Source organism: Palaemon carinicauda, chromosome 7 (genome assembly GCF_036898095.1).
Source record: "Palaemon carinicauda isolate YSFRI2023 chromosome 7, ASM3689809v2, whole genome shotgun sequence".
NCBI lineage: Eukaryota > Metazoa > Arthropoda > Malacostraca > Decapoda > Palaemonidae > Palaemon > Palaemon carinicauda.
In genome coordinates, this window is record NC_090731.1 from 134,903,085 (window position 1) to 134,923,669 (window position 20,585).

The 20,585-nt window shown below is 49.0% G+C and overlaps 1 protein-coding gene across 4 annotated transcripts in view; it reads left to right on the forward strand.

Moving 5' to 3' along the window:
* The first annotated feature begins 775 nt into the window (after window positions 1–775).
* LOC137644023 (endoplasmic reticulum junction formation protein lunapark-A-like) overlaps window positions 776–20,585 on the forward strand; it is a 318,162-nt gene continuing 298,352 nt past the window's right edge. The window contains exon 1 of one of the 4 annotated variants that reach the window (XM_068376905.1): window positions 776–1,186. In XM_068376905.1, coding sequence (XP_068233006.1) covers window positions 1,160–1,186 — 27 coding nt within the window. In that variant the 5' untranslated portion in view covers window positions 776–1,159. The remainder of the gene's footprint in view (window positions 1,187–20,585) is intronic. The other 3 variants (XM_068376904.1, XM_068376903.1, XM_068376902.1) reach the window with 3 other exon arrangements.

The window sequence follows — 20,585 nt, forward strand, 5'->3', positions numbered from 1 at the left end:
ATTTTAAAAGGAAAAGTCGGCTTATATGATAATATTTCAAAGGCGAATAAGCATCGGTGGAATGCAAAAAGGTAATGGGAATGTATAATAACCAAAATACTTTCCACCGAATTACTTTTACAATTTCACAAGAAATTGACGAGAGATCAACAGTTAATTTGCAGTGATTGAAGAGTTTCATTAAAGTTTATCTAAGTGGCATTTTAAAGTCAATTATGAAAGGATAACTATGATTTTATTTTAAAGTGACATTCCTATAAAACTGATGGTTCGTACTGGACATTATATTGGAGTCAACAGGAAAAATACGAGCAAACACCCATGTAATTACTGTGGCACAAATTAATAGATTTGCGTGTAGGGAGTACTGTATGTATAACAGTTTTATTAATTAAGGACAACTATTGTAAAATCTGTTACTATTCATAGTCACACAGGCCACGCATGTTAACTTTAGAAGATAGCAGATCACTTTTCCTTTCAGCCTATCATCCCCAAGCCTCTGGCTCACTTCCAACCAACACCCTTCATACGCTGTCTCCAATTTATCTCTAATCATGACGTAACCGAAAGGTATTTTCAGCGTTGCTAAGTAACACCATATACTTATTATATATTCCATAACCTTCCTGCAGCTGAAGCCCCCTTTGATCAGGGAAGTAATTCAGAAGTACAAGAACTCGCTATGTTAGCTTGAATGTTATGTAACAAATGCGATTTTTTTTTATTAATTTTCCTCGTTCTTGTAGTCAACAGCTGGCGCACCTAGTTTTGACCTTGCGAGATTTAGAGACAGGCTTTCCCCTTTGAAACAGAGTATATGGATTCATATTTTGGATTATTACTGATATGCAATCACAAAACATGGAATTACGCGAGGTTCTATTCTGTAATAAATAAACTGCATCAAATTCCCAAGTGAAAGTTATGCAAGTTGAATTATCCGCTTGTTTCAGCCACATCGGCCATGCATGTTTTTAACCAATCATGGCGTAGAAGACAGGTTCCTTAGACCTTCTAACCAATCATCGATGGGAATAGTTTTAGTCCTCCTCTATGTGTACCAATCAGCTGCTTTGTTTTGACCACGGCCTCGGACCTAAACATGGAGGTGAATCCTGCTTAAGAATGATAGTAAATATAAAGTACGTGAGACGATATGGGGCTAATATTATCAAGATTTCGGGTAAGTTACGCTAATTTGTTCGTGTTATTTTGACAAGAATATTAAATATAGGTTGAAGAATATCTATTGTGGAGTATTGCCCCATTTCGTTGCCAATATTAGCACATGACGTGCAACAGTTAGGACAACCCAACATGTAGCCTATATATAATGAAACGAAGGTAACGCTTCAAGTGTCATATTGTGAAATATGACAGTAAATAACTTATTGATTCATGATTACCTGTCAAATAGATTAGGTAGGGTTTGATTGGGATTGAGAGAGTGACGTTTCGTAGGACCCCTGACACTAACAAGGCACAGATGAAGTCAAGAATTTGCAAGTTTTAAATACGGGTAACCTTCATAACTTCAATATCCTTTATGAATATAGTAAATAAGCGAAAACAGGAACTGACCATATATATATATATATATATATATATATATATATATATATATATATATATATATATATATATATATATATATATATATATACCCATAAAACATGTCTCAAGCAGTCCATGTCAAAGTCTGGGATTGTGAATATTTTGAGTTTTTTCCTGCTACCCCCCTAACACGACTCCTCATGAAAATACGGATAACTCATGTGGTAAATATCAACTTATGGAAGTAGATTAAATTGAGGCTATAAGGTTCCATGGCATTTGAAGAATAAACCTAAAGATTAAACATAGGTGGCCATTGCCTTAAAATTTGCAATAGGATATTGACAGGAAATACCATGATTCTGGACCTGGTTAGTATGTATCTGTATAACAGACCGATTGGAGCATACCATCCCAGCATTATACCTTACTTTGGAGCCTTTGTAGGGTGACGGCCAGATCCCGTAGAAAACGGGAATATTCTGAACTGTGGCCGTCGTTCTAAAAATGATTTTGGCGGGAGAAGCTAACTTAAAAAACCCACCTAACCTATGCTAAAAGCTGTATCCTTACCCAGGGGGGCTTCCCCCCCTCTGGAACCCCCCCCCCCCCCTTACACAACAGTTTCCTTACCTACGAGTACGACGGGAGAAGCCAACTTAAAAAACCCACCTAACCTATGCTAAAAGCCGTGTCCTTACCCAGGAGGGCTGCGCCCCCCGGACACCCCCCCTTACACAACATATTTAAGATCCGTAGACCATTTCCAAACGTTTTTATTCTATACAAGATAACAGTTGGAGCGATAATAAGCAAATTAGGACGGTTGGCCGTAGCGCTACAAACTACCCCTTATGTCCGCTGCGGCTGAAAGAAGTGGGTTATTAGTTTTTCTTAACTTTCATTTAAGAATACGATAAAGCAATTCATTTATTATAGATTTTCAACACCACATTTCTTATTCTCCTTTCTTTAAATGTGTTGTTATTATTATACCAATTGAGGATTTTCCCAGCGGGAGACTGGCAGTGCAACTCCACCATGCACTTTATGTATCACTTTAGGGTCTTTTGCATCATCCCTTCAGTGTTTAGCCATACTCAGTTTGTAGCCCTCAAATTATCTTGGTTGCCACCTTTTAGCCTTCTAATAGTCCTCCATTATCACTTTGTGTCTTCCAGCTTAATGTCTAACCTCTTCTACTTAATTTCATTGTGCAATTGGAGGGTTTGGCTCTAGTTTCCCCCTGGTCATTTGTCCTAATTTTATGAATAAAATGTCAGATTTGCTCATTTAGTAATATTGTAGTTAGTTTCTCACCAAATACATGAACTTTATGTTTTTCCTACAATTTATCTCTTTTATTTATTTCTGACCCTTGTTGGTATTGAAAACCTATCTTGTTTGTTTTTCCTCAACCCCCTAGATATAACAAGTATTGTGGCGGATCCCAGTGAGTGACCACAGTTTTTTGGATGGGGAAACCCAAAAGCCAGTATATTATACTACACTTTGATATTCTATTGTGATTACTACAATTTCAAAGCTTATCAGGCGCTATCTGATAAATTTATAAGGTTATCAATAATTCCCTGCTCTTGAAACCTAGTCAGAATTGGAAGATTTGTACTAGTCACACTATTACTAGCTGGTAATATGGATAGTTAATTTGTGTCATAACTAACAAGGAAAATTACTTGGATGGATTCTAACCTAGCCCAACCTTACCTAACCTTGTATTACCTATACAGTAGAGCCATGAATACTCTGGGCTCTCACGTGGGCAGAGGTCGTAACCACTCTTGGATCCCCTTGACTTGACCCAGAGCATTGTCAGTCATAGAATCCTTTGAAATCTAACATATCGAAGTACGCCTAGTCATTACTTGCTGTGGTGAGTTATTTAAACCCCACAGTTCTCAGGGCAAAGTATCGAGCTACTTTTTGAGCTCGTTCACAGTATTATCATCCTTGCATGGACTACAGATAATCCTTGGATATTTCAGTGTATATTGCAAAATGGAAATTGTTCCCTCACTAAATACAAACAATGCTATTTATAGGGGCATTACTTTTAGCGAAGCTGAAAGACGAGCCATTAGATTTTTAGCCAGGGTTAACCACCCACCCGCTAGTTAGCATGGCGTCTAGTGGGGGTTGGGGTTAGTAACTACCCCTGTCACTCACACACCTGGACTGTGAGCCTCACTTTGCTTTTAGCTGTGGTGGAGATTGGATGTTACCGCTCTTCCCCCTCACCACCTATTATATTTTTGCTTTCTCTTCTCAGTGTGTGTGTGCTTCTTGACCATTGGTATGCAGACCTGCCCGGGACCTGAGGGCCGCTCCTGGAGGACTTTTATGTCCTTTGTGGACACTGATCCACACCTGTTGTCTTGCTTGTAGAGGGCAACGGTGTGATAAAGATAACACCTGCCCTGAATGCTGGGAGTGATCTGCCTCCCAGTGGGAAAGGTATGGGCGCTAATGGAAGAAGAAGGCTAAAAGGGGATTCGTCGCCTTCAGAGTCTTCCTCAAAGTTGAAGAAATTCAAGGCTTCTTCCCCCCCAACCTTTCTCTGAAGCTCCTGTTTGGCAGGTTTCCTCCGGGGAGCTGTTGAATAGTAGAGCAGGCCAATTAATACCAGGACAACTCTGGTCCTCGAGAAACAGTGCTGCTTCCCCTAGCAAAGCGGCCCTGCCTATCCCACCGGGGGAGTCCTTATCTTTCACTGATGTGCTTCAGGTGTAGCCGTCCCTTGATTTGTCCGGGCCCCTCCGAAAAAGGCGCTGTTGCAGCTCCTTCAGCTGGGTGCAGAGAGGCAACGATCTTCCTCCTTGGAACTGGATCCGTTGGCCTTGCTCAGTGTGGACCTTCGCGATCCTGAGGAGTCGTCTGTGACCCTCCTCGTCGATTCCGGTCCTGCCTCTTCTGCCGTTGCCGAAGACTATGTTCCCCCCTCGCTGAACATCCGCCAGGGATGGAGCAAAGTCCGAGACATGTCTCTCCTGTGGGTGGTCACCTCTCTCGCTCGCGAGTGAGAACTCCCCATAGACACACCCATTTGGAGACCTGCTAGAGACCATCCTGCTGAGTACCCCTCCCCTGCGGAGGCTTGTCCTCGCCAGCGACGAACTTGTAGAGTTCGTGGTTCTCTTTGTTGCATTATATGCTCTCCTTCACCTCTGGCAAAGAGACATCTGTTTGGCTAGTCACCTACATCTGCCAAACAATCCCTCTGGGAGGATCGTCAAAGACCTCGCCATTCGCCCATTCCTCGGTTCTCGCCTTCGCCAAGAGATCATCAAACTGATGAGTCTCGTTAGTCTCGCCGTCCGCCTGTTGGTTCCCTACCCTTGCCTGTGTCACCGGACTCTCCTCGAACTCACCGTTCGCCTGTCCAGCGCTCCTCTCTGACCTCTTACCATTGAACTGCTGTTCGTGGCTCGCCGTCGCCCATCAAATCTCCGGATTCCAGACCTGCTCGCCGAGTTTTTGTAGGTCGCAAGTCACCGACTGTTCGCTGTACCCCCGCTCCTCGTCATTGACGAGCTATCTTCATTATCAGGCTTCTCGCCGTTCACCAACGGTTTGCCATTCACCAAACGTTCACTGTTCGCTGTAGTGGTTTGCAGACTGTGGCCAGAGGTAGCACCCAAACTGCCCAGTGTCTGAATGACGACCACACTCCAACGTTCAGTACACAAAAAAGGTAAAACGGTGGAATACCCAAAAATCTAGGTAACAGGTCAAGAGAATTGGGCACTGGGCACCACCCCTTGATTTTATACTGGGCAAGGGGACCCAGTTAGGACTGTAATTGCTTAATATTATTCAGATATAAGCCGTTTTCAGGTTATTTAAGTACAGTACTAAACATTATTGGAGGAAAAAAAAAATACTAAGAAAATAAAAGACAAAATTAGTGGCTGAGAAGGGGACATTTACAGAAGGAAACATTTATAACATACAGTAGTACTGTAAAGGGAAAATAAGTTGTTCTGTAACTGGAATACAAACCATGCTATTAATAGGGGTATTACTTTCGGCGTAGCTGAAATGACGAGCCATTAATTTTTAACGAGGGTTTACTACCCACACCGATAGTTAGCGGGGTTAGGGGAGGGTAGCTTGCTACCCTCCCCCCCCTCACACACCTGTGCTTGAGCTCACTTTGGTCTCGGCTCAGATGGTGGTCGGAGGTGTCCGCTCTCATCCTCGCCGTCATTTGGCAGCCATTTAATTGCTTTTGTCTTTTCATTTTCTAGTTCTGTATATGTGAATTTGTCCTCTGCAATCATGCGCACCTGCCCTGGGTTTCCCGACCGCCCCTGTGGAACATTAATGTCGGCGGTCGAGACTGATCCTCACGCCCTTTGTTGTTCTTGTAGAGGCAAACGGTGTGATAGCAACAACATCAGATGTAGGGCGAAATAAGACGCAAGTACACATTGAAGAGCATTTATTAACAAATAAATGACCTACATAAAGTAACATGTACAATATATGTAATATGTATGAAATGAGAAATATATTAAACCAACATAATACAGAAAATTTTGATTCCACCTGAAAGGGAAAATTTGATTAGTGCCACAATTGAATTTGAAATTGTTCCGTAACTGAAATACAAACCACGCTATTTACATGGGGTAATTACTTCGGCGTAGCTGAATGATGAGCCATAAAGTTTTAACGAGAGTTTCCTACCCCACTGCTAGTTAGCGGGGGTTAGGGAGGGGTAGCTAGCTACCCCTCCCCCCTCACACACACCGGTGAATAGCTCACCTTACTTTTGGCTTGGAGAGACGACAGACCTATCAGCGCTCTCCTCTTTGTTGACTGCCATAATTTTGTTTGCTTTCTGTTTTCAGTGTGTGTGTGAAGTTGGCCTCTATTACTCATCATGCGTACGTGGCCTGGACTTCCCGGCCGCCATTTTGGTACCTTTATGTCAGCCGTGGACACGGATCCTCACTCCTTATGCCCTCTGTGTAGGGGCCAACGGTGTGATAGGTCTAACGTGTGTATTGAGTGTAGGGAGTGGCCTACCTCCCAGTGGGAGAGGTTTGCCCGGCGACGTAAGAAGAAGGCTAAAAGGGATCTTTTTCCTTCGGAGGCTTCTCGGAAGAGAGAAAATCCCAGGTCGTCTTCTTCCGCCGCCCTTTCCTCCTCCGAAGTTCCCACTCGGGCGAGTGGTAGCGTAGACCGTAATGTTGTTAACCGATCCCGAGGTGAGGCAGAGGTCGTTGCCTCCCATAGCAAGGCGGCTGCCCCTCCCCCCCTCGGAGAAGGAAGTTGTGTCTAATAATGATCTTTTTCAGCTTTGGGCTTCCTTGGGGCTGCAGGGTTCGCCCTCCAAGGAAGCTCTGTTTGACATGATCAAACTGGGTGCGGCCGTCAAACAATCGCCAACTTCAGCGGAGATAGATCCTCTGTCTGTGGTTGACGTTGTGACGGAAACATTCCGTGGGTCTAGCCAAACGCCCGTTCCTGTGGCTGAGGTAGCGGAAGGCTCTGACTCCCCCTCTGAACATCCTTCGAGGGAGGACCTTAGTCCCACGGTCTCTCCTGCCGGTGATACTCCCTCTCGGGGGAGTTCACTTACAGAGACTGGTCAGCCTGCTGATCCCACGGCCCCTCGTGGGCGTATAAGGCGGAAGGCTCGCCCTCCCCTTCGCCGTAGAGGCCTTCCTTCCCCCTTCAAAGGGGTTAAGAGGCGCCTCTTCGGCTCGTCGTCACCACATTCCTCTGCGGAGGAGACGACTCGCAGTTCTCCTGTCTTGCCAGCTACCAACCTAGACCTCTCCGGGGATCGTCCGCGATCCCCTTCGGAGGATGGTGGTCCTTCGGGACATTGTGACCTGTCGCCCAGACCATCTACGTCTAAAGCTCCTGTTGTGCTTCACGCGCCACCTGATACTGCCTCTGCGCAGTCTCTAGGCCCTTCGGGGCTGCAGGGACTTGAGCGCGAAACTGCGCCTCTCGCCTCTAAGCGCCAGGCACCGCCTGCCGACGTTCCTGCTGATCCTGACATAGTGCCTTGGCGCTCACCCTTAGGCGTTCGCGCCCCTGTTCCTGTTACGCGCCAGGGTCCCCCTGCGCGCCCACGCCCTTTTGCGCCCCGTCGCCCTCCAGCAGTTCCTGAAATAGCGCGCAAGCGCCCAACTGCGCATACGCGCCCTGCTCCTGATATAGCGCCACCGCGCTCACCTGCGCCCACGCGGCCAGTTCCTGATATGGCGCGTACGCGTCCACCGGTGCCCCAGCGGAACTTGCGCCCATGCGCCCTCCAGCGCCTCGGCGCCCCCCAGTTCCTGTTTCATCGCGAGCGGTCCAGGAGGTTCCTGAATTGGCGCACAGGCGTCCACAGGTTCCTGTGGACTCGTCGCGCCCTTCGGGGGAAAAGCGCGACACGCACCCACGCGCAGTTCCAGCACCAGCGCCCACGCGCTCACCAACGCGACTACACGTCGCTACAGCTCAGCGCGTCGCCCAAGAGGCTCCCAAGTTAGCGCACGGGCGCTCACGGCCGCCTCTGGGCTCTCCCTCTAGACCGCACGAGCTTGCTACTGATACGATCGCGCACGACGCTCCAGTATCGCGCCCCGTTCCTGTATTTAACACAACTAAGGTTGCCCAACGAACTCCAGAGCGCCCTCACGCAGCTCGCCCCGCGCGGCCTCTGCAGCAGCGCACTCCGGTGCGACCGCATCCTGATGCGCGCCATGCGCGCCCACGATCGCCAGCGCGATCAGCGTTCCCACAGGCGAGTGTGCCGGTCTTATCGGACCAGCGCCAACCTTCTCACACCCAGGTCGCTCGCGACCCTGCTCCAGCGCTAACGCGCCCTCAGCCGGTTCTTCCGGACACGTTCTCAGGCGCCCCCGTTATCTCGCGCCCTTCGGGGCCGCGCCAGGTTGCTGCGCGCCCGTGCGTTCGGCCGCCTCCTGCTCCAGTTCCTGATCGCCGCACGCCTACGCCATCGCTTACGCGCTCTCGCGGCCATGTTCCCGCTCCAGCTGCTGCGCGCCCCCCGCGCTGTCGCCAGCGCGCCACCGCGCCATCGCTCCTGAACACCCACCTGCGTGCCCCCGCCCACGCGGGAGTTTCCAGTATCGCGCCATCCATCCACGCGCGACCCTGACCAGGGCCCGATGCACGAGCCCCAGCGCGATCGCCGCCAGGCGAACCCTTCCTCATCGCGCTCCCCTCCCCAGCGCGCTCGCCAGAGGGGGGGGGGGGGCCGCTCCCCGGACAGGTCTAGGGATTCTTCTATTTCAGCCCTGCAAGTGAACCCTCGTTTGTCGACTCCTCCTAGGGATCCCTCGATCCCTTTCCCTCCAGAGGGAGTGTCCGACAGCGCGACTGTCAGACAGCAGCCCTGGTTCGGCACCCTAGTCAGAGCTCCTGTGCAGGCGATTAAGCCAGCCCTCTCTGATTCGGGTCACGAACCAGCGGCAGCTTCTTCCCCCCTGAAGAGGAAGAGAGGAGTCTCTCCCGTGGATCCTCCTCCGAGGCCTATTCTGTCCCCGCGCAGATCCTTACGCAAGGCTCCTACTCCCCCTCAGACCTTCTCGACCTCCCCTGCGGAGGAGGATTACCCCTCCTCAGGAGAGTCGGACGAGCAGGAATACTCCCCCATCGCACCAATGGGGGAGGTTCCTCCTCTTCCCGAGAGGTCTTCTCGTCCAGAGGTGGAGAAGGACCTGCCTCCTTCGTTTCTCGAGTCCTACATGCCCAGGAGGGAGCCTAAGGACTAAGACGATTCCCAAATCGTCAGCTAGGATCAGGCAGGAACCGTCTAGAGCCGTCGAGGATGTCCACGTGTCCCCCCAGGAAGAGCCACTGGGGACGGGAGACTTCGCTGCAAGTCCTTCGGGAGGAGAGCACCAGGAGTCAGAGCACGCGTTCTGGCCAATCCTGACCCTCATGAGGAACCTTAATGGGATCCCAGACCCTGAGGTCCCACCTCATGAAGGGAAGGACACGGTCCTGGACTGCGTCTACGGCACTCAGAAACCCTCTAGGGCCAACGCAGCTTTGCCCTGGTCCCAAGGGATGAAGAGTGCCAGGGACAATTTCGAGTGCCAGCTCGCTGAGCTTGCCTCCTCCAGCAGATCGAATGCCGGTAATAAGCTCCTACCTCCTCCTCGAGTCCATCAGAGGAGGTACTTCGAGATCCTCGAGGAGTCTTCTCTGAGTCTTCCCTTGCATCACTCCGTGGAAGAACTCACAGGGGGAGTCCCTCTTGAGAGACTCTCCAACCGGCACGTGTCCTTCTCAGCCACTGAGATCCTGAGCCAGGAGAAGGTCATCAAGTGCGCCATGCAGGCGACTTCATGGCTCGACATCTGGCTGGGGTCTCTGAGCATCCTGGTGCGGTCTGAGCACCTCTCCAAAGAAAGCACCAGGAAAGCGCTGGAAACCTTTCTTCTCTCGGGCACACGGACCATTGAGTTTCTGTCCCACCAAGTCTCAAGCTTGTGGGCCAACACGATCCTCAAGCGTCGGGACGTTGTGGCCGAGAGGTTCCATCATAAGGTACCCAGTGCGGAGTCTAGCAGGCTCAGACACACTTCCGTTCTCGGTAAGAGCCTCTTTGAGCCTAAGGACGTGGAGCTCACTGCTGAGAGGTGGAGGAAATCCAACCAGGATTCCCTCATCCATAGGGCCCTGACATCGAGGCCCTACAAGCCTCCAGCAGTCCAGCAGTCCCGTCCTGCTAAGGACACAAAGAAGACGACCACCGCAGCAAAGCCCAAGGTGTCTAAGCCCTTTCCTGCCAAGAGCAGGAGGGGCAAGAAGTCCTCCAGGGGAGGCAAAAACCATAGAGGTACCAGCCGAGGCTGGAAGCGCTAGGGTTGGCAATCCCCCTGCATGTCCACCAGTGGGGGGATGCGTTCAGAGTTGCGCGACAAGGTGGCTGCAACTCGGGACGGATGCCTGGACGATCTCCGTGATCTCTCTAGGGTATCGCGTCCCGTTCACAGCCTCTCTACCTCCCCTGACAACGAACCCAGTGTCGTTGAGCTCTTTTGCCATGGGATCGGCAAAAGGGCAGGCCTTCCGGGCCGAAGTCCAGACCATGTTGGAGAAGGACGCTCTCCAGGAGGTCGTAGACGGGTCCCCAGGCTTCTACAGTCGACTCTTTCTTGTGAGAAAGGCGTCTGGAGGCTGGAGACCAGTCATCGACCTCTCGACCTTGAACGGGTTTGTCAAGCAGACTCCGTTCAGCATGGAGACGGCAGACACGGTCAGGCTTGCAGTGAGACCGTGAGACTTTATGTGCACACTGGACCTGAAGGACGCATACTTCCAGATCCCAATCCATCCGTCTTCAAGAAAGTACCTGAGATTTTGCCTAGACAACAAGATCTACCAGTTCAAGGTGTTGTGTTTCGGTCTCTCCACAGCTCTTCAGGTGTTCACCAGAGTCTTCACCATCATCTCTTCATGGACTCACAGGATCGGCATCCGTCTCCTTCGTTATCTGGACGACTGGCTGATCCTGGCAGACTCGGAGGCGACCCTTCTTCGCCACCGAGACAGGCTCCTCGAAGTTTGCCAAGATCTGGGGTTCGTGGTAAATCTCGAGAAGTCCTCTCTGTAGCCCTCTCAGAAACTGGTATATCTAGGCATGGTCATAGACACCAATCTCCACAAAGCATTCCCATCAGACGAAAGGATAGCAAGGCTGAGGAAGGTTGCGAAACCTTTCCTCAATCGAGAGGAACTCCCAGCCCAATCGTGGCTTCGTCTCCTCGGTCACCTCTCCTTCCTGACCCGTCTCATTCCCAACAGCCACCTCAGGATGAAATCCCTCCAGTGGCGACTCAAGTCTCGGTGGAGTCAAGGACTCGACTCCCCGGACATCCCGATCCTCATGGGATCTGCAGAACGAGCGGACCTCAGTTGGTGGGTGGCAGACGAGAACCTACGAAAGGGAGTGGATCTTTTCGTCCCTTCCCCGGATTTGATGCTGTTTTCGGACGCGTCAAAGAAAGGGTGGGGGGCCCACGTTCTGAACCACAGGACCTCAGGCCTGTGGTCAGAATCAGAAAAGTACCTTCACATAAACCTGCTAGAAATGAAGGCCGTATTCCTGGCTCTAAAGAAGTTCCACCAAGTCCTGGCGGGCCACTCGGTGGTGGTGATGAGCGACAACACCACGGTCGTGACTTATATCAACAAGCAGGGAGGTACCTTTTCGTAACAGCTATCCCATCTTGCAGTAGAGATCCTGAGATGGTCCGAAGTCCACTCGATTTCACTAGCGGCTCGCTTCATTCCAGGCAAGAGGAATGTGCTCGCCGACAGTCTGAGCAGAGCGACGCAAATAGTGAGTACCGAGTGGTCTTTGGATCCTCAGATAGCCAACAAAGTCCTGACTTTGTGGGGTTCCCCGACAGTGGATCTGTTCGCTACGGCGCTGAACACCAAGCTCCCGCTGTACTGCTCCCCAGTCCCGGACCCCAAGGCTCTCTGGCAAGATGCCTTCCAACAACGGTGGGACAACGTCGATGTGTACGCCTTTCCCCCATTCTGTCTGATGAGGAGGGTACTCAACAAGACCAGAACATCGGTCAATCTCTCGATGACCCTGATAGCTCCGTTATGGCATCATGCAGAGTGGTTCCCAGACCTTCTGTGGCTCCTCACGGAGATCCCAAGGGAGCTCCCTTCACGTCGCAAGCTACTCAAACAACCACACTCCAACATCTACCACAAAGCCGTAGCCTCGCTTCGGCTTCACGCCTGGAGACTATCCAGCATCTCCTCACAGAGAGAGGATTTTCGCAACAAGTTGCGGAAATGATGTCTGGCTACCTGCGCAGGTCATCCGCAGGAGTCTACCAGGCGAAGTGGCGAGTTTTCTGTGGTTGGTGCCGTGGAAGGGGTATCTCTTCCCTTGATGCCACTTTACCAGGTTTCGAGTCTCCGTTCTGTAACAGATGACCCAGACCATCTCCTACTGTGCCCAGTCAGGAGTCTGAGGTTGTATCTTAAAAGAACAGCTGCAGTCTGCCCCCAGGTGCGAGCTTTGTTCGTGAGCACCGGGGAAACGAAGAGGAGGGTCACCAGGAATACCATCTAAGCCTGGATTCGTAAGGTAATCCACCTGGCCTTGAATCCGGACCCTCCTCCGTCACGTCGCCCTAGGGCGCATGACGTTAGGGGCATGGCTACGTCCCTGGCCTTCAAGAAGAACTTTTCGGTGACGCAGGTCCTGCAAGCTGGGGTGTGGAAGCGTCAGACCACCTTCACGGCCCACTACCTGCAAGACGTGACACACAGGAGGCTCGATACGTTTTCTATCGGCCCTGTGGTGGCTGCACAACAGCTGGTCTAACCTCAGGCTCCTTATTGGACAGGTAGCAGAAGGTTGAGGGCATTGTTACCCGGTTTTAGTCTGTGTGAATGAAAAGATCTGTCTGGCCCTTTTCTTTTCTTCATCCTCTCCTCCCTTGGAGAGAAACAGCATCCTGGGTCCTTTGCACAGCTGACCTCAAACCTCTGCAGGTAAACCATGCTCCCTTGTGTTCCTAGTATTAAGTTGTAATACTGTCATGTCCCCATACCCTGACGAGGTGGTATTGGGAGAGTCCTAGCTTAGATTTCCATCTGAAGAACTCCAGGTCAACTTCCTAGGACGAATCACTGCTCACCTTCACACACAACTTAAGTAGGCCGCAGCAGTCTCACAACTGCCTGCGAGGAGCAGGGGTCCCTCGACCCTTGAGTTCTTTTAATAAACTCGGGTTCGGGGCCCCCGGGCAAGCCAAAGCCAGTATGGCCGGGGACTTACCTCCCTTCCTAAGGGTTAAGTCACCCCATGTAAATAGCGTGGTTTGTATTTCAGTTATGGAACAAATGACAAATTCGTAGATAATTTGTATTTTTCTTAACTATACAAACCTTAGCTATTTACAGTTATGAGGCCGCCAGCCCTGTCCTCCAAGATAAGTCCTACCTCTAAGTAAAGTGAGCTCTTCACCGGTGTGTGTGAGGGGGGAAGGGGTAGCTAGCTACCCCTCCCTACCCACCTGCTAACGAGCGGTGGGGTAGGAAACCCTCGTTAAAACTTTATGGCTCGTCATTCAGCTACGCCGAAGTAATTACCCCATGTAAATAGCTAAGGTTTGTATAGTTAGGAAAATACAAATTATCTACGAATTTGTCATGTTTAATAAATTTTCTAGTATATTTTTCTGTAATGTCGTATGTTATCAACACTGTGTAAGGTACACACGGCATGGGTGTTATCCATATGTTTCTCCACCTGAAATAATTTGAACAGTCTTTAGTGTCACCATGGTGACACTCACCAAACAAGTATTTCACAGTAAGGTGTCAACACCTTCACCCAAAAATTGAGAGTCCCACTCAATTCACTGTTCATCACAGCACTAGAGGACAAGTTTCAAACACACTACCTGCCGCCACCACGTAATGCTTCAACTCATACACTTGTTTTGCATAATGTTAATAGAAAACTCTGGATGACTTCCATCCAGTGTATGAGCGAAGACACTCAAAGTACATATACTGAAAAAAGTCCAGTGATGAAGCAATTTTCCTTGGATTGTGACCTGCGGGTGTACTGTCAGGATCCGATCTGCGAATAAAATAGGTGATCTTCGCCCTCAGTTGTTTTAGGGATAAGTTTCATTCTGAAGTTTCTCCTTTAAAGAGCTGTCCTCCCCTGAAGTCTGAAGTCCTTCAAAGATAGACCTTTAGACATTCCACTGGACACAGCAAGACATCTTCCTTCAGAGGGCAGATTCTCCAGGGACCCCATCTCTTAGTGGGTAGTTCGTTCTTGGCGAGAAAGGTTGGATCAGGAAAAAGATCAGGAATATGGCCCTCATCTCTGGATATGGCCACTATTTCACTAACTCTAGCCCCTGAGGCTATAGCGAACAGGAAAATAACCTTTTGAGTCAGATCTTTAAGAGATCCATCTTCATTGTTCACTGTTGAAGCATAGTGTAGAACCTTGTCCAAGGACCATGAAATGGGCTTCGGAGGGGCTGCAAACCTAAGTCTAGCACATGCCTTAGGGATCTTGTTAAAGATTTCACTTGACAGGTCTACTTGAAAGGCATATAGCAGAGGTCTAGTCAGAGTGGACTTACCCGTTGTTATTGTGTTGGCTGCCAGACCTTGTCTATGAAGGTGGATAACGAAGGACAAACTGAAGTCCATTGAGATTTCTTTTGGTCCTTTTGCTTTGACCAAAGCAACCCACTTTTTCCAAGACGATTCATATTGTCTCCTAGTTGACCTAGACTTGCATTCTTCTAAGAAGTCAATACTGCCTTTCGAGATCCCAAATCTTTTCTCTACCGCTAAGGAGAGAAAATCATGAGATGAAGGTTTTGGGTTCTCTGTGATGAAGCGAAGACAGTCGACTTCTGGACCTGTTGAGATAGTGCTGGGTCCGGAAGGGGAACCAGCCTCAGCTTCAGTTCCAATACGAGAGGGAACCAGTTGCTCTTTGGCCACTTGGGAGCCACTAGAGCTGCCGTTCCCCGAAAGGATCTCAGCTTGTTGAGGACCTTCAGTAGGAGACTGGTCGGAGGAAACAGGTAAATCTGGTTCCATCTGTTCCAGTCGAGGGACATGGCGTCCGTCGCCTCCGCTAGAGGATCCTCGTATGGGGCTACATATCGAGGTAGTTTCTTGTTGTCGCTCGTCGCGAAGAGGTCGATCGGCAGTTCCGGGGCAAGATGAAGGAGAATGAGTCTGCGTCTAGGGACCATTCTGACTCTATCGGCTTGAACCTGGATAGAGCGTCCGCCGTCACATTGCGGAACCCTTGAAGTTGAACTGCTGATAAATGCCATCTCTTCTTTTCCGCTAGGCGGAAGATGGCTAAGATCACTTGGTTGATCTGGGGTGATCTTGAGCCTTGACGGTTCAGACATCTCATTATCACTTCGCTGTCCAGGATCAGCCTGACGTGGGCTGATCTGCGAGGGGAGAGTTTCTTCAACATCAAAAGGACTGCCATGACCTCCAAAATGTTGATGTGAAAGGTCTTGAATACAGAAGACCAGGTCCCTTGGACTTTCCGTTGATGGGAGTGACCTCCCCATCCTTCCGTCGAGGCATCCGTATGGATGGTCACTGATGGTGGAGGTGGTTGCAAGGGCACGGTCCTCATTAGGTTCTTGGTTTTCGACCATGGCTTGAGAAGTGATTGTAGTAAGGTCGGTATCGGTCTTCTTTGATCTCTTCGAGCGTTTGATGCGTATCTTCTCCAGACTCCTGACGCATCTTTTAGTTGTGTTTTTAGCACTGGGTCTGTCACCGCTGCAAACTGGAGAGAGCCCAGTACTCTTTCCTGTTGGCGTCTTGAGATCCTGTCGTATTTCAGTAGTCTCTTGACAGATCCTGCAATCTCTCTCCTCTTCCTTGGGGGAATGGAGAGACGGCGTGACTTTAAGTTCCAATGGATTCCCAGCCATTGAAACTCTTGAGCTTGAGAAAGTCGAGACTTCTTGAAGTTGATCTTGAATCCCAGATGTTCCAAGAACTGGATCACTTTCTTGGATGCTTGCAGACAAGCCGTCCTGGATGCTGCCCATGCCAGCCAGTCGTCCAGGTACGCTACTACCTGAACTCCTTCTAGGCGTAGTTGTTGAACGACTGCGTCTGCAAGTTTTGAGAAAACCCTTTGGGCTATGTTTAGTCCAAAGGGCATGGCTCTGAAGATGTACTTCTTCTTCTGTAGCCTGAATCGTAGGTAGGGGGAGAGGGGCCGGTTGACTCGAATATGCCAATAAGCATCTGCTAGGTCTATCAAGACTGTGTACGCCCCTTTTGGTAGTAGGGTCCTTATGTGTTGAAGGGTTAACATCCTGAACTACTTGTTCTCGATGAACTTGTTGAGTAGCGACAAGTCCAGAATGACTCTGAGTTTGTCTGAGTCCTTCTTGGGAACACAGAACAGCCTTCCCTGGAATTTGATGGACTTTGCCCTCCTTATTTCCCGTTTGCTCAATAGTTCTTGGGTATATTCTTCCAGTATGGGGGTGGAGTGTTGGAAGAATTGAGGAAATGATGGTGGAGCCTTGCTCCAGCTCCATCCAAGTCCGTTCTTTATTAGGCTGTGGGCCCAAGGATCGAAGGTCCAACGATCCTGAAATTGTTGGAGCCTCCCTCCTACCTGAAGCATCTCATTGCTTCTGTTTTTTGGAAGATTTACCTCCCTGACCGCATCCTCCTTTACCTCCCTTACCTCGTGGGGGGTGTTTTGAGGAGCCCCGTCTAGAGCCCCTACCTTTGGGGCAAAAGGTAGTGGTCTGTCTCTCAAAGGTAGGGTTAAATGCTGGTGACTGGGCAACCAGCTGCTGAGGTACTATCTGGTAGGTGGTTTGCGGTTGTGCCATCACTTGAGGCACCGCGTTCATGGTGACTGTGGGATGTTGTTGTTGTTTGGCAGGCCGAGAGGGTAATCTGGGTCTCTTAGTCTTCTTCTTTGGCTGGGGACCCTCATCTTGAGAAGACTTCCTCTTAGCTGACACGCCCCACTTTTTTGAGAAGATTTCTATTCTCCGTGGCGGCCTTGTCAACTACCTCCTTGATCGCTTCACTTGGGAAGAGGTCCTTACCCCAGATATTGGAAGCTATCAGCTTCCTGGGTTCGTGCTTTACAGCAGCTGAAGCAAACACGAACTCCCTACATGCTCTTCTGGCTTTGATAAACCCGTACAGGTCTTTAACCAAGGTGGCCATGTGCATCTTGGCCACGACCATGTTCTTATCCCGGGTGCTCTTTTGGCCTGCAGTCATCTCTAGACAGTTCTGTAGGGATAGAGATGCCGCTAGTCTTTCCTTCGTTTCTTGCTCCCTACACAAGAGAAAGTCAGACAGCTTTGGGAGATTTTCGTTGAACTGACGTCCAGCGATATCTGCCTCCAACTTCCCAACGGAGAAGGTAAGGTGGACTTCCTTCCACTCCTTATCCTCCATGGGCAGGGCTAACGACAAAGGTCTACTCTCGTCCAGTGTAGGGCAAGGTTTGCCTGCCTCTATTGCCTTAACAACAGCTTTAAGAGCCTTCGATGTAAATGGGAAGGCTAGCGAAGCTGGAGCAAGAAAGGTAGGATGTTTCTTGCTGAGGGCTGACACTTTGGAATTAGTGTAGCCCACCTCCTTCAGGCTGCTTGACAAAAGAGCCTGTACTTTGTCATGGTCGAATACTATGACCTCCTTAGGTTCCGTCTCTTCTTTCAACGCTGGTTCCAGCTTCAGACGAATGAAGCAGTCTGGGTAAGCGTTAAAGCTTGGTCAGAACTGAACGTCTTCAATAGAGACGGCTCCCAACTTCTCTGAAATAAAGAGTTTGTTGTTAGTGATCGGCATGTACTCCACATACCTCCAGGGATTAGTTTCGGAGCAGGTTGGGAGGTCTTGAACCCTGAGTCTCTTGTGAGACCCACGGGAGGCGGAGAGTTGAGCAATTTGCCTTTCAAGCTTCGCCTCCCTTTCTTCGCCATGCTTGCGAAGGCTCTCCATCATCACCGTAAGGTTGGCCAGAGCCTTTCTCATATCATCTGATGGTGGGGCAGAAGATGTTGAAGGTAATGGTTCCAAAGTCAGCACTGACGGAAGGGACTCCAAATCTACTTCATCATCTTCTTCAGGTGTCAACGTAGACTCCTCCTCATGACCTTCTTTCAGAAGATCCTTCTCAGTGTCCGAGGACACTTCAGACATCCTTTCCTCTTGATGGATGTCCATGCCTTGTAATGCGTCGCTGGCATCTGTTTCGACGGCAATCTGGACGCATGGAATCTCAGGTCGTGTCTGGGGTATGACGGCTTCCATACCCGCCTTAGGGAACAGCAAGTTGCGCATCCTTTCGTTAGGAAGGTACGGTCCCTTCGAGTTCTTCTGGAACCCACGTACCCAACTACGCAGTTTTTTTGCGGGCTGCATCCCTTGACTCCGCTGACTTGGGGTCATCAAAAGCTTCGGTAACCAAGGCCCGGCAAATATTGCAGCCTTGGGGGTCCCAGTACCGTAGAGCTTTATTAGTAGCGGTGCAGGGGGCATGAGCTCTGCACTCTTTATGGCCGCAGAAGTCCTTACTCCTGACGTTGCAGAAGATGACTTCGCACTTCACTTGGTCCTCCTGTAAAGAGATGAAATTTAAATGAGTATGCGGTAGTTTATCTTACCTGATGAACAGTTATGTAAAATATTACTATCAATATTTTAACCATTATAGCTTAGGATAGTCAAACTAGGAAGGAACTAGGAAAGACACATACTTGTGTTTCTTGTCCAGCCAATTGCTGTGACCTCCCCCAAAATTAAAGCCATAGAGTCTTCCTATTAGGAAACCCAAGGGAAGGGTTCTAACCCCTAGAGGTAGATAAGTGTAACTTAACAGTGACCCTTCTTAGGTTTTAATATTGTGGGTAAATTGTTAACTGATATCCATCAGTGTGTTGAAAGAAATCTTTTCTTTCGATATATGACTGGTCTCAACAATAGACTGTGCAAGGATACACAGGGTATGTTGGAAAATAACTACTGTATAGTATATACTATAGTTTTCTGTCTGGTATATGATCTATACTGCAAATATACTGGCTACTGTGTAATCATATACTAGCGGCACGATCCGGCCGGCGAGACCTGGCGGCAAGGGTTAGTACCTGGCGGCACTAGCTGACAGAAAGAGAGAAAGCATGGAGTGAAGGGTTACCTTAATAAATGTTTGTTAACAATAATTAAGGGTGTAAGTACCTATTCTTACTACCTTCCTCCAGAATGAGGGTTCAAATGGAAGGGGAGAATGTATCATTCAGGCTTCCATCCAACCACAAAAACCGTTGCTGGTCACTGCCGGCCGCGGGGATGTGGATGGCAGTCCAAGAGAGGACTGAAGAACACTCGACAAAGCAGGGGTCTCCCACAGGCAGCCGTCACAGCCGGCACAACCTTTCCCGGAGCCTTGAGTCCGTAAGGGAAGACCGAGTTACTATACAACTGCTTATGTAGGAGCCCGGCCTGCACCACAATCTACCCGGCAAGCGGTGAGATTGTAGGACGACGGCCACATGGTTGCGATGGCTAGGCCATCGATAAAGGACAGACAGGGGCAGGGAAAGGGTCCTGTCTCAATTGTGGAAGGAGGCGGCAAGGTTGTCGCCCTTACCGCCCCTACCACACAAGAGAGAAACTCTGTTTTAGTATTGGCGCCGTCCTAGGCGGCAGAAGAATATCTATTCTTCAGCTTAGCGTCTTTCTAAGGGATATTTGGCTACAGTGATATTCCCAGAGAAATGATATTTTCATACTAAAATAATTTTTTTAACATACATACCCGCTGGTTATATAACAATAGCTTTATTCTTCTGTCTGGCAGAAGTTCAAAAAACTTGCAGCAATTGCAGATAGATATGCCAGGTGTACACTAGCGCCACCATGGTAGTTAGGCCGAACTATTCCATCCAGCACTAGATTTTCTTCTGCCGCCATTCTGGCAACATCGAAGGAATTCACTCGTGATTAAGCTGGATTTTAGCATTATATTGGTGATGTACTCTTTTATAGGGGTTTGGCATTCGCTCTTTTGGTTTTGTTTGATATTTGATCACTATGTTATAGCTTAAAAGGTAGGATTGGAAATTTTTCAACCTATTTTAAACTAACGAAAGCATTATGGCGATAGGTAAACACCCCGCCTCATCGATGACGTCACAGTCAAATGACGTAAGCTTGAGTATGACTTGCATTTTCTTTCTTTTTCTACAAAGAATGATAAGTTAATACTATTTTACAAAGTATTTAGTTATATGAAATAAAAGGATTTTGTCATTTTAAGAAAATTTTTGTCCTTTTGGTATGCTTTCTTTGGATAATCTTCGATCTGTTTTAAAAAATTATCTAGCGTTCAGTTTATTTATGCTACGCAGTCCTCAGTCTATCGTTACAGTATTACTCTTTGTATCAATATATATGAAAAGTGAATTTTTCTTTAAAGCTAAAGTTTTTAAGTTGTATTA